The 14,351-nt window shown below is 36.3% G+C and overlaps 1 protein-coding gene across 3 annotated transcripts in view; it reads left to right on the forward strand.

The window, feature by feature from the left end:
- The window catches only part of SYTL5 (synaptotagmin like 5), a 243,601-nt gene that overhangs the window by 166,975 nt on the left and 62,275 nt on the right, over window positions 1-14,351 (forward strand). For all 3 annotated transcript variants that reach the window (XM_032426709.1, XM_032426711.1, XM_032426710.1), the window contains one exon: window positions 13,052-13,167. In XM_032426709.1, the coding sequence (XP_032282600.1) occupies window positions 13,052-13,167 (116 nt within the window). The remainder of the gene's footprint in view (window positions 1-13,051; window positions 13,168-14,351) is intronic.

Consider the following 14,351-nt stretch of genomic DNA (forward strand, 5'->3'; position numbering starts at 1 on the left):
TTCTTCTTCTTCTTCTTCTTCTTCTTCTTCTTCTTCTTCTTCTTCTTTTAAACATATAATGTATTATTTGTTTCAGAGGTACAGGTCTGTGATTCAGCAGCTATGGTGAGCGCTGTGAATTGTGTAAATCATTTCTATTTCTTATTCCATTACTGTTCACCCTCTTCTCTAACCCTGGACCTTCATTTTCTCAGTCAGTAGTAAGTAGGGACTGTGACTCATGAGCCCTTCAGTCAATCAGGAGTTGCCTCAAGCTTCTATATGGGAAGAGGAATTTTTTTATTATTATGTTAATCACCATACATTACATCATTAGTTTTTGAGGAATTTTGTTTTTAACCTCTAAATGCCACTTGTAATCACTGAAGCATACTTTTCAATATAAGACCCAAGGGTCTGGTGTATTCACATATTGCTAATTGAAAGTTTTGCCATCAGTTGGTCTGCTAGTCAGTATAGATGGTAATTGCAGGTCTGATTGACATAAACTTTCCCCTAAATCTTGTCAGATCAACATTAGGTTATATTAGTAAGAGATAAACTTTAAATGTGTTAAGTCAATGGAATTTGGAGGTTGTTTGTTATGGAAGCTACTCTGCCCAAACTAATATACCCCTTCCTGTGTTTTTTACCTTAATATGTATATGCTATGTATTTTACTTATTAGTCCTGTTTATTATCTTTCTTCCTCCACTAGAATATAAGCTTTATAACAATGAGGGCAAGGGTTTTTATCAATAATGTTCACTGATGTAGTTCTAGTGCCTAAAAGAATGCCTATAGTGGGTACTCAGTGACTGTTAATGATGGATGAATAAGGAATGATGGATGATACATGAGTGAGTGAGTGAGTGAGTGAGTGAGTAGATGGCAGGTTTCCACTTAAAGCATTTCAGGCTTAAGCAAGTTATGGAACAAATGTGGTTTTCTTCTGTCAGCAGCATGGGATTAAAAAAATACAAAAAAATCCATGAGCTATGCCAAGTACATATGCCCTTGGAACACAGTAAATTTTCAGCTGTCACAGAAAGATATAATACCAGTTGTTGTCAGAAAGGTGTAAGACTAAATAATAACAAAGTTCTGTGTCTTCCTTAGTAGATGTTAATGCATCAATACAGAACTTCTGAATCACTTGCACTACTTTTATTGATGAAACAGTAACTTAATAAACCCAACCATCCACCTAACCAATTGATCCATCCATGCATCAACCCATCCATCCATCCCTTTTATAATATTTATTGATAACCTGTTGGTATACTAGGAAATACAGATACAAAGATGAATAAAACATGGACTACCCTCAACAGTTTCACAGTCTAAGGAGGAAGATAAGTTTATTACAGTATTGTCTCCTCAGTAGCGTAAATTCTGTTTTTATGCATTTAAATGTCTGGAGGCAGAAACAGAGCTTTCAGTTAATTCTTATGCTTCTGTGACAACAACTTATATCCTTCTGTGACAACTGGAAATTTACACGATGAGGGTCTAATATGACTTATCAAAGTCCCTCCTTATTTTTATGGCTGAAAATAGACCATTACTTCTCCACTATCCCTGCTACTAGTCTGTGTGATCTCTGAGACTTAAACTGTCAGTATTAGAAGAAGTATCTCGTTTGCTGTTTATGGAGTGGTTTTCAAAAAGGAAGCATGAATGATACTTTATTGGCAGTGAACACCCTTTGTTTGTTGTGAGGGAATGCTGCAATGCCACTGGGCTGTCTCTATGCTTAATAGACCATGAAACTGAAATTCTCACTCTGACCTCTAAGAGATGAGATGAGTCAGAAAGTGACTCATTCTCTAATCAGTTGGAAGCACAACCTTTATTGTCACTTACCTTGGATTAGATCAAAATAAAGAGATTTTATTGCTGGACCACTGGAACGATTTGTAGCAAGGACTGATGAAGGGAGTCTGTTACAATGGGCTGAGCAGCCCTTGACATTTGCTATAATCACTTCTCATTTTAACAAGTTGGTTGCTATAGGTCTAGTTTTAGATTTAACTCCAGAAACAATGAAAGGGACCCTGACACAGCCACTTAGTTCATTTTGCTCTCTTAATGAGTACTACAAAATTCCACATAATTATACTAGCTGAGGCAGTTGCCATCCAACACAAAGACAGTCGTAATGATCATTTTTCCTAATCAGCACTCCAGTTGAACTCAGAAAGACAGCACAACGGAACCAAAAAATGAATTACTTCTATGGTATTGATGACCTGAGCTTCTATTTATGCCATGTTGTGACATTTCATGCTGTTGTGTATCCTTGTGAGAGTCTTTGTCTTTTTAAGGAAGGAGGAAACTGATGTTTTTGTTTTTGATGAATTGGAAATAATTACTGAAGTAGATGAAATATAACCGAAATAGATAAAATATGAGCCTCTGCCAGTAAACTTGAAAGAAGACAGTACCAACAGTTGGAAGATACATAGAGAGAGCGCAAAAGGGAATGTATAGTCCTTTGTTATGAGAAAGAGAAATTCAGCCCCTGACACCTGGAAACGGGTCTGATGTTTATGTGCAGGCTTTGATTCTGTTACAGGATGAGCTGACACTCACAGGGAGGCCATGGTGTTCATCTGTTGGACATAATCTGAGAGCATCGGCATCCCACAGAATTACACTGAAACCATGAGGAAGTGAAACGAAGAACAATACATAGTCTTGTCTGAGAGTAGACAAAAGCAAGGTGACTGTTCAAGTCACAAAGTCTGAAACATCCCCCTTTCCTGGCTGATGTGAATAGCCTGCTGCTTCCTTACCAATTGCAGCTTCAGCCTTGTTCTCATTTGCCCTCCTTCTACATAAAACTTTTTAAGACACCGGTCATAGCATTGTCCCCACTTCCTGACATCACCTAATCTAGACCAAATCCCTGCTACCTGGAACTCTCTCCAAAATTACCTAACATAAACCCAAATGCTCTCTTACCGAGATGCCCCATGGTTCATGATGTGTGTTTTCCTTCATTGTAATGAAAAATATCTCAACTTGTTCAACCATAAGTGGGTTCCTGGTGATCTTTGGTTTGATGGGCATTGACAGTTGCCACATAGTGATTTCAAAATCACCCCTACTTTATCAAATTTCCATAATCTAGCTACAAGGGAAAGATTCACATTCAGAGTGATTCCACATTGACCCAGAGAATTTTGGAGTGGTAAGAAGCTATTTTGAGTGCCTTGACATGCTATTTTTCAGTCACCTATTAATTACATACAAGAGCCCTCCCCAGTGTTTAGAATGCTTTGTTGACTGTGGAATAGTATCTAAATACCTACATAGACTAGAGGGGTTTTTTTTAAGGTGAAAGTATCATATGTAGCAAGACACTCTGTAATGTCTATGTACAGTTTAAACAATAATAAAAGGAGTGTCTGTGTATTCATCATCCAATTTAAGAATGAGACCGTTCTTGTTTTGTATTTTTCATTCCCTTTACTTTATGGCTTTGCTGCACTTGGATGTGTCCCTAAGTAATATATTTTATAATTTTTTCATTTTTGAGTGCTACAGAAATGGAAATCATACTGTATGTATTCTTTATGACATTTTTAGCTCAGCATTTTTTGTGAAATCTATCCATGTTTATGTGAATACCGTTACATGCATCTTTATCTTCACTATTGTATCATCATATAATGTGTCTATTTTCTTGCTGATGGGCATTTATACTGTTTCAGTTTATAATGTTATAAAACTGCTGCTAGGATATTCTTTTTTTTCCATCTTATTTTATTTTCATCATGATTCAATGTACTGTTTAATCCCCATCCCTTATATCGCCCATCACCCCACTCACCTCCCTTCTGGTATCCATCAGTTTGTTCTCTTTAGTTAACAGTATTTCTTGGTTTGTCCCTCTCTCTCTTTCCCTTTGTTTATTGTTTCCTAAGTTCCACATATGAGTGAGCTTATATGGTATTTGTCTTTCTCTGACTTATTTCTCTTAGCATTATACTCTCTAACTCTACTTATGTTGTTACAAATGGACAGATTTCACTATTTCTGACTAACATTCCATGTGCATATGTGTGCACACACCCACACACCACATCTTCTTTATCCATTCATCTGTCATTGGACACTTGGGTTGCTTCCATCGTTTGGCTTTTGTAAAGCTGCAATAAACTTAGGAGTGCGTGTATGCCTTTGAATTAATGTTTTTGTATTTTGGGGATAAATGCCCCGTAGTGTGATTTATGGATCATAGGGTAGTTCTGTTTTAATTTTTTTGAGAAAGCTCTGTACTGTTTTCCACAGTGGCTGCAGCAATTTGCATTCCCACCAAGAGTACAAGAGTGTTCCCTTTTCTCCACATCCTTGCCAACACCTGTTGTTTCTTGTGTTTTGATTTTAGCTATTCTGACAGGTGTGAGTGAGGTGATATCTCATTATAGTTTTGATTTGCGTTTCCCTGATGATGAGTGATATTGAGCATCTTTTTATGTTTGTTGGCCATCTGTATGTCTTTTTGGAAAAATGTCTGTTCATGTCTTCTGCCCATTTTTTAATTGAATTATTTGCTTTTTGGGTGTTGAGTTGTATCAGTTCTTTATATATTTTGGATACTAATCCTTTATTAGCTATGTCATTTGCAAATATCTTCTCCCATTCATTAGGTTGCCTTTTAGTTTTGTTAATTGTTTCTCTCAATGTGCAGAAGCTTTTTATTTTGATGTAGTCCCAATACTTTATTTTTGCTTTTATTTCCCTTGCCTCCGGAGGCATATCTAGAAAAATGTTGCCGTGGCCGATGTCCTAGATATTACTGCCTGTGCTCTTTTCAAGGATTTTTCTGGTTTCAGGTCTCACATTTAGGTCTTTCGTCCATTTTGAGCTTATTTTTGTGTATGGTGCAAGAAAATGGTCCAGTTTCATTCTTTTACAAGTGGCTGTCTGGTTTTCCCATCACTATTTGTTGAAGAGACTGTCTTTTGGGGCACCTGAGTGGCTCAGTTGGTTAAGCATCCAACTCTTGATTTTGGCTCAGATCATGATCTCAGGGTCATGGGCTAGAGCCCAGCATCCAGCTCTGTGCTCAGCAGGGAGTCTGATTGGATTCTCTCTCTCCCCCTCCCTCTGCCCCTCCCCTGCTCTCTCTCAAATAAATCTTTAAAAAAAAAAGAGACTTTTTCCCATTGTATATTCATTCTCTCTTTGTTGAAGATTAATTGACTATATAATTGTGGGTTTATTTCTGGGTTTTCTGTTCTATTTCATTGATCTATATGTCAATTTTTTATGCCAGTACTATACCGTTTTAATTACTACCACTGTGTAATATAACTTGAAATCTGGAATTGCGATACCTCCAATTTTGTTTTCCTTTTTCAAGATTGCTTTGGCTATTTGAGGTCTTGTGGCTCCATACAAATTTTAGGATTGTTTGTTCTAGTTTTGTGAAAAATGCTGTTGGTGTTTTAATAGAAATTGCATTAAATCTGTAGATTGCTTTGGGTAGTATAGACATTTTAACAGTATTTGTTCTTCCAACCCATGAGATGGAATGTCTTTCCATTTCTTTGCATCATCTTGAATTTTTTTCACGAGTGTTTCATAGTTTTCAGAATACAGGTCTTTCACCTTTTTGGTTAAGTTTATTCTGAGATATTTTATTGTTATTTGTCCAATTGTAAATGGGATTGTTACATCAATTTCACTTTTTCCTGCTTCATTATTAGTGTATGGGAATGCAATAGATTTCTGTACATTGATTTTGTATCCTGTGGCTTTACTGAATTCATTTATCAGTTCTAGAAGGTTTTTGGTGGAGTCTTTATGGTTTTCTATATATAGTATCATCTGCAAATAGTGAGTTTTACTTCTTCCTTACCAATTTGGATGCCTTTTCTTTCTTTCTGTTGTCTAATTGCTGTGGCTAGGACTTGCAGTCCTATACTGAATGAAAATGGTAAGAGCGGACATCCTTGTCTTCTTCCTGACCTTAGCAGGGAAGCCCTCAGTTTTTCCCCACTGAGTATGATGTTGGCTGTGGGTTTTGCATATATGGCCTTTATTATAGTGAGATATGTTCCCTCTAGACCTACTTTGCGGAGGGTTTTTATCATGAATGGATATTGTACTTTGCCAAGTGCTTTTTCTGCATCTTTTGAAATGATCACATGGTTTTTCATCCTTTATCTTATTGAAGTAGTGTATCACATTGATTGTTTTGTGAATATTGAACCACCCTTGAATCCCAGGACTAAATCCCACCTAATTGTGGTGTATGATTTTTTTTAATGTATTGTTGGATTTGGTTTGCTAATACTTTATTGAGGATTTTTACATTTATATTCATGAGAGTTATTGGCCTATAGTTCTCTTTTTGTGTGTGTGGTGTCTTTATCTGGTTTTGGTATCAGGGTGATACTGGCCTCATAAAATGAATTTAGAAGTTTTCCTTCCTTTTGTGTTTTTTTGGAATACTTTGAGAAGAATGGATATTAACTCTTCTTTAAATGTTTGGTAGAATTTGGCTGTGAAGCCGTCTGGTCCTGGACTTTTGTTTGGTGGGAGTTGTGGGTTTTTTTTTTTTTTTTTTGAGTACTGATTCTATTATATTGCTGGTGATTGTTCTGTTCAAATTTTATATTTCTTCCTGCTTCAGTTTTGGTAAGTTACATGTTTCTAGAAGTTTATCCATTTCTTCTAGGTTGTTCAGTTTGCTGGCATATAAGTTTTCATAATATTCGGTTACAATTGTTTGTATTTCTGTGGTGGTAGTTGTTATTTCTCCTCTTTCATTAGTAATTTTGTTAATTTGAGTCCTCTCTCTCTCTCTTTTTAAATGAATCTTCTTAGAGATTTATCAGTTTTGTTGTTCTTCAGTTTTGTTGATCTTTTCAAAGAACTAGATCCTGGTTTCACTGATATGTTGTCCTATTGGTTTTAGTTTCTGTATCATTTATTTCTGCTCTAATCTTTATTATTTCCTTCCTTTTGCTGGGTTTGGGTTTTGTTTGTTCTTGCTATGACATTCTTGTACATATGGCCTGACAAACACAAGAGTTTCCCTAAGGTGGGGTTTTTAAAACTATGGGTCATGACCCATAGTGGTTGTGACCAGCACTGAAAACAAAATAGGATAAAAAATGTCAGTGTACATGTAGTTATATGTGTGTGTGTAAATACAGTAGTAAATGTGTTTGTATATGTGTATGTATGTGTGTATGTTTGTATTTATTTTCTGGACAGTGATATAAAACATATTTTTTACTGTGACCTATGCCAAAAATGTTTGAGAAGACTTCTCCAAGGAGTGCACCTAGGAATGAACTTGCAGGACAAATGATATGAGCATTTTCAGCTTTGCAAGATAATGTTAAATTGTTTTTCATAGCAGTTGTAGCAGTTTAAACTCTACCAGCATTATATAAAAGCTTTGTTTTGTTTTTTACTTCACAATCTTACCAATACTTGGATTCATAAAAATTTTAAATTTTTGCCAAACTGAGAGAGGTAAGTGGATATCTTACTATGATTTTAATTTGAAATGTTCTGATGACTAAGAGGGTTGACCATCTTTTCATAGGTTTATTGGCCTTTTGGGGTTCCTTTTTTGTGATATGACTATTTATTCCATTGCCCAATTTTCTGTTAGACTGTTAGTCTTTACCAGTTTGAAGGTTTTTTTAATGACCCTCTTCACTGCTAGAAATGCTTTTGTCTTTATGTCTATTTTGTCTGCCATTAATACCAACTACATCAAGGTTTTTTTGTTAATATTTACATGGTATATCTTATTCTACCCTTGACTGAACATTTCTGTGTCCATATGCTTCTATAAAGCATATATGCTATTTTAAATTATTTGTATTTAAATATTTGCTATACATGTATGCTACATACATAATACATGTGTATACATATACATGCTATCCATGTATGCCATATATAATTTTTAAAGTTTAATCTGACAATATTTTTTCTTAAACAATAGTTAAGGCTACTTATATTCATAGTAATTAGTGTAATATGTACACTTGGTTTTTTTTGTGATCACTGTAATATTTGCTTTTATGTATTATCTATAGATTTTATTTGCTTTTATTCATCCTTTCTACAGATTGAAGTATATTTTCTCATTCCATTTTATTTTTTCTAGTAGTGCAGATATTATTTATGATTTTTTATTTTCGGTGGTTACTCTAGAAATTACAACATTCATTTTAATTTTATGAATCAATAATTTTATTTTTCTTCTTATTATTCAAAGGAACTTGATATTCTTAAACTTCGAATATCTTCTTGCTGGCTTATATATACTTTTTGTTTTGTTTTAGACATATCTTTTTGTTTGCTTTTGTTTTTTTAGTTCTTGCTTGGACTTATTTTTTAATTCAACAATTAGATATTATAATTTTTGTGTATATATCAGTGTTTAGATTTATCCACATGTTTTACTAATTTCATTAATCACCATTTCTTTTTATATCTGAGATCTCTTTTACCTTTTCTTGAAGTACAATCTTTAGACCTTCCTTTAGTGAAACTCTGTTGACAATAGATCATTTCAGTTTTTAATTTGCTGAAAATTTTTTTATTTCATCTTCATTCCTGAGCAGTGGTTTTCTGTATATACAATTTTAGGTTGGTAGTTATTTCCTCTCGGTACTTTGAAGATATCATTGACTGGATGGATTCCGGATTTCATTACTACTATTGAAAGTCAACTATCTTTCTAATTGTCATTTCTTTGTATGTAATTTGGGGGAATTTTTCCTCCCTACCTATTTGTAAGATGTTCTCTTTTTCTGGAGTGTTCTGCCATTTTACCATAATGTGTCTAGGGATTTCTGTTTCAGTTTTTGTGTTTGGAAAAGAAGAAAAGAGTATAGACTATCATCTGTATAAGGCCAGAGTCCTTGTTCGTCTTACTTACATCTTTACTCCTAGCCTTAGCAGAAGACCTAATACGTAGTAGGAATGCAATAAATATTTGTTAGGTAATGAGTAAATTTATAAGTAATTCTAATTAGTTTCCTTATGAACAATAGGAAGGAAACTTCTGTCGTATCTCAGCATATCTAATAAACATGTCTTATCTCAGATTTCTGCAGTAGCTCATAGTCTTCTGTGAGCTACTGGAGTCTTCATAGTCAGGAAATGAATGTTTTAGTCATTTTCTTTTTTTTTTTTTTTAGGGTAAGATTACATATTTTCCCTCTATAAATCTAAGGAGAACTTGATTTTACATTTAAATAAGCTTCCAAGTGAAAGTTTGAAGTCCCAGGAGTTTGACCTTAAAAAAAAAATTAGGGCCTAGAAAACTCTGAATACTAAATAATCATTAATGACAAATAATGAGTGTAACTCACTTAGTTTCGGTCAAACTCATTCTTCAGCATATGATCTAGAGGAAACACCAAATATATTCCAAGCCTTGTATTTTTCAAATATTAGGTTGATGTGACAGAGAGGGATATAAATTGTATGGTGGGTATCATGTTTATTTTCTTTACTCTTTCACCACCCTTTATTCCTGTCACTCTACCCCTAGGGTCCATGTGTGGATGTGTGCGTGCACACATGTGCATAATCATAGCCCATCATATGAATTAAAGCCTTGTTATAGCTGGCAACTATGGGTTCTTTTCTGGCAGTTTAGCCAAATGTAAAGAGTATGAGCTTTCAGTATAAATCCTGTTTCTGTCATAATACCTTTATACCTTTGGCAAGTTATTAAACCCTTGTGAGCTTTGGTTTCCTCATCTGAAAGAGACAATAATAATAACTACTTCATGACTTAGAGTGAGGATTAGAGACCTGCATTAAGCGCCTAGCACATTCCTTGGTACACGGTATACACTCACTAGGTATTGGCTCCCCATTCTTCCAACAAGACTCGCAACTACCTCAAGGATCAGAGAATGTGGCAAAGGCACGATCCCAAGAGATTGTCCTGATGTTGTTCAGAGCTCTGAAATGACAAATGACTCAGGTGCACATCTGAGTTGAGCAAATACAAGGATTATCGTAATTGTTTCTACAAGGATAGCAAGAGGTAATGACTAACAATTCTGGGAAGATCTTATTTGTGTTAGGTGTTGGCAGCAGCTCTAGGCATATATGGTAAAGATGATATGGAGGACCATTTCCTGGGGCATGTAGACAGGTGGTGGCCCACTTCCCCTGTCACATATGAAACTGCTGTTGGTGTGCTATCCAGCTCACCCCATATCCCAGAAAGATTAAAAAAAAACCAGAAGTGAGATTTTGGTAGGCCACTCTTGGGTCATTTTTAATCTCTGATCTATATTATTTCCCTTGTTTTTTCTTTTTGTGTAAACCCTGTCCTGTTGCAGACATTGGCAAACTCTTAAAAACTAAAATTCCAGAGAGTAAATATTGTAGACTTTGAAGGCCATGTGGTCTCTGCTAAAAATACTCGACTCTGCATTTATAGTAGAAGAACAGCCAGAGATAATACATAAACACATGAGCATGGCTATATTTCAATAAAACTTTACTTACAGATGCTGAATTTTGAATAGAAGTCATATAATTTTCATATGTCATGAAATATTGCTCTTTTGATTTTTTTCCCCAACCACTAAAAAATGTAAAAACCACTCCTAGCTCCCAGACCATACAAAACATGTAGTGGGGTGAATTTTGCCCACACACCATTGTTTGCCAACCTCTGCCCTATTGGTCTCCTGAATTTTCTGTATTTATTTTCTCACAACCTGTGCACATCATATCCTTGATATGTTGAATATTAAATATATGTCTATGTTTGAGTATTGTTTTCCTTTTCTCTTGCCATCATAACAAATTTAGCAGCTTCAAACAGTGCAAATATATTATCGCCCAGTTCTGTAGCTCAGAAACCTGGGTTGGCGGGGTCTGTTTCCCTAGTCAAGGTTCACAAGGCTGAAATCAAGGTGTTGGCTGGCTGCACTCCCGTTGGAAGGCTTTGCAAAGATTTGGCTTCCAGGCTCACTTTGGTAGACAGAATCTGATTCCTTATGGCTGTAGGAATGAGGCTTCTGAATCCTTGTTTGCTGTTAGCTAAGAGCCAGCCTTAGCTCCAAGAATCCTTTCTCTCTGGTCCTTGCCTATTGATGGCTATATCTCAGAGCCTTCTTAGTGTGTCAGATCTTTCTCACATTTGGAATCTGACTTCCCGTTCTGTAGCATTGAAGCATCACAGATCTGACTTCCTCCTCTTCTTCCTGATTTTAAGGTCTCCGTGATTACTTTGGGTCCACCTAGATCACCTAGGACAACCTCTCTATTTTAAGGTCAGCTTATTAGTAACTTTAATTCCATTAGCAAAGTGCAATCAGCAGTACCAAGCATGTGGTGGAATAATGAAGGGACAGGAACTTTGAAGCGACATCTTTTAGAATTCAGAATAGCACAATTACCACCTCTATTTCCAACATAAGTAATGATACATGTCTGTGGAGCACTTGAGATGTATCCAGAAATAATTTAACCCATTCAAGCATTTTGTTTTGGTACATTAGATCTTAGATTTGATATATTCCATAAGTACTTGGATGTAGTTTGTAGCTAATCCAGTAGCCCTTGCTTCTCAACAGATGATCCAGCCACTTGGGAGTAAATCTGAGATATACATGCTATAGGCTTTCCTTTCAGTGAATAATTTGCTCCAAGGGTAACATTTTCACTTTTTTTCCCCACTTGTGGAACTGTGTTTCATATATAATTTAATTTTTTGTCTTTTATATTTAGAGGTAGCATTTCAGAGTAAGTGCTGGTGGGGAACATATTGACATATTTTTCTGGGGTGGTTTTTTTAAATTTAGGATCCAGTTATTAATTTCTAAGTCCACTTAGTTGCTGAATCACATGTATATGATTCTTAGGGCTAGAAATCTCTAGTTGATTCTCAGCTGCTTTTCTTCAGCCACCACATCTGACTTGTCACCAATCTTGCTGTTTTGCAGTGGCCCAAGAATCTATGTTTCTTTTCACCCCTTGCCCCCATCCCTGATATACATCTTCATCATTTCCTATTCTATCTATTGCAATAACTTCCTAATTGGCCTGCCTCTGGTTTCTCCTTTGTCCATATAATGCTCCAGACATTATATCGTCCAGCCTGAGCTTTAGAAAAACTGAGAGTTCATTCCAGCTCCTTAACATGACATTCAAAGATTTCCATTTTATGACCCAATCCTACCTTTCAACCTCTTTTCCATTACAATCCTCTGTAGACAGTGGTAGTTGAACACCACTGTACCAACACTTCTATAAGCCATGTTCAGAGAATGAGAAATAGGCCTGTGCAACTGGGATAAAGGGTTTGTGTAGTCATTGCAAGCAGGGTGTTTAAAAATGGGCATGGTTGTTCAAAGATCCTTCTTTTCCACCTTCAGCATTCAGTTGATTATGAAATCCAGGCAAGCCCTTCTAATTTCTATATTTTTAATTTATCTCTACTTCCTATATTTTTAATTTATCTCTTCATTTCCCCAGCATGGGTCTTGTCATCTCTCTTCTGGACTATTGCCATGGCCAAACCTGTCTCTTTGTTCCATTTGCTCTTTACTCTAAGCTGGTCGTCATATTACATCAAGGTATCACTCTAAAACAGAGTCTAATTTTGGCCCTTTTGTAATTCAAAACCTTCATTCTTTCCCCATTGTTTCCACTGAAGAGTAGTTGCGCACTAATGCAGTGGTTAAGAACTTGAGCCCTAGACCAGACTGCTTGGGATGGGATCCTGGCTCTATCACTTACCAGCTACGTGATATGAGACATGCCGTTCTATTGCTCTAAGTGCCAATTTCCTCATCTATAAAATGAGCATAATAATGTTTACACAGGGTTGTTATGTGGATAAAAATATATGAAGTATGAAGAGCAATTAGCAAGTAACTGGTATATAGTATATATTCAAGTAATAGGTAACCATTATAATCATCATAAAATACTGGAGACATTGAGATAGACTCTATAAATGATTGGCTATTTTTTACTCAACTAGGGATTTTTGAGAGTTAATTATTTGGCCAAATAACTGAATTTCAATGCTCTCCTCTTTTCCCTTGAGCAGACAGCTAAGGATCGTAACTGGTGAGTGGTTTTTTGAAGAAAAGGCAAAGCGTTTCAAGCAAGTCAATGTTCTGGGCACTGATGTAGTCCGACAGTCCATCTTAAGAAGAAGTCCAGGTAATTAAAGCAATTATTTGGTTTCAAAACTGTCTTACTCTTCATTTTGGTGGGCTCCATAATTTCCCTATATATGTTGCAAATGAACATAGTTGAATTTCCTGAATCCCTTAGGTCATTTCAAAACTCAGTAGAATGAAATCTAAGTCAGCAATTCATACAAGGGAAGAGGAAGTCAGTAGAAAATAAAATCCACAGTGATTTTCCATATATCTGACACACTAAGATTTTCAAAGGAGGCATTTATCTTCATCACAGATAGTTCTTTCCCTGAATGCATTTCCAGTATTTTACTAGACATTTAAGAAAGTAACATAAAACAGATGAATTAAATGATTCACATTGTGAAAGCAATCCTTGATTTTTCAACACGAATGTATTTCAATAAAATTGCTTTTAAATGTTCCTTTTACTAACCCAGTGGTTTTCAACCAAGCGATGATACTGTGTCCCATGCCCTCCTCCCTCAAGCCAGGGGAGCATTTAGAAACACAACAACCAGATTGCAATGCCTGAACAGCATTTAGTGGGCAGGAGCCGGAGTGCTAAATAGCCTGAATCGCTCAGGACCTTTTCACTCAATACTGTCACCCAAAGCAAGTAACACCCCCCCTTGAGCCTGCTATTTGGTGCATTCAAACGACAGTTTAATTGGTTAAATATCGAGTGAAACTTGTGTTTAGGAGCCTGTTTCTCACGTAGAGCGTAGTAAAGGCGGGGCAAGCATCTTCTCGCCTGTTCCTAGGGTGCCTCATCTTTCATATCCAGAGACAAATGCCCTTGTTTTTAAGTCCGGAAGGTGGAGCTGGGAGGCTTGGGACTGATTCCAGTGTCACTTTTGGGTGTGGCCCTAGCAAGGAAGGGCTTTCCCACATGGGTAAGATCGGGTCTGATGCCATAGGGGGACAGAATGGAGTAGAGTTAGAATGAAGCAGTTAGTTCTGGCTGCTTTCCCCACTCAAACCTCAGCACCTTTTGGAATGTAGATTCCCTCAAGTCATGAGGTATAGACACAGTGGCTCACCGTCACAGGGAATCTGGTTTATGCACTCAGAATTTGGGTATTATTAGAATCCCGTCTCTAGGGATTTCGAGTTCTCATGAACCCAGGCTCCTCCGCCCTAAAAATATCTGTAGAGGGATGATGTATCCTTCCTCCATCACAGTCATCCCTAAAAAGCTTA

The sequence above is a fragment of the Phoca vitulina genome, unplaced genomic scaffold (assembly GCF_004348235.1).
Source record: "Phoca vitulina isolate PV1807 unplaced genomic scaffold, GSC_HSeal_1.0 scaffold35, whole genome shotgun sequence".
NCBI lineage: Eukaryota > Metazoa > Chordata > Mammalia > Carnivora > Phocidae > Phoca > Phoca vitulina.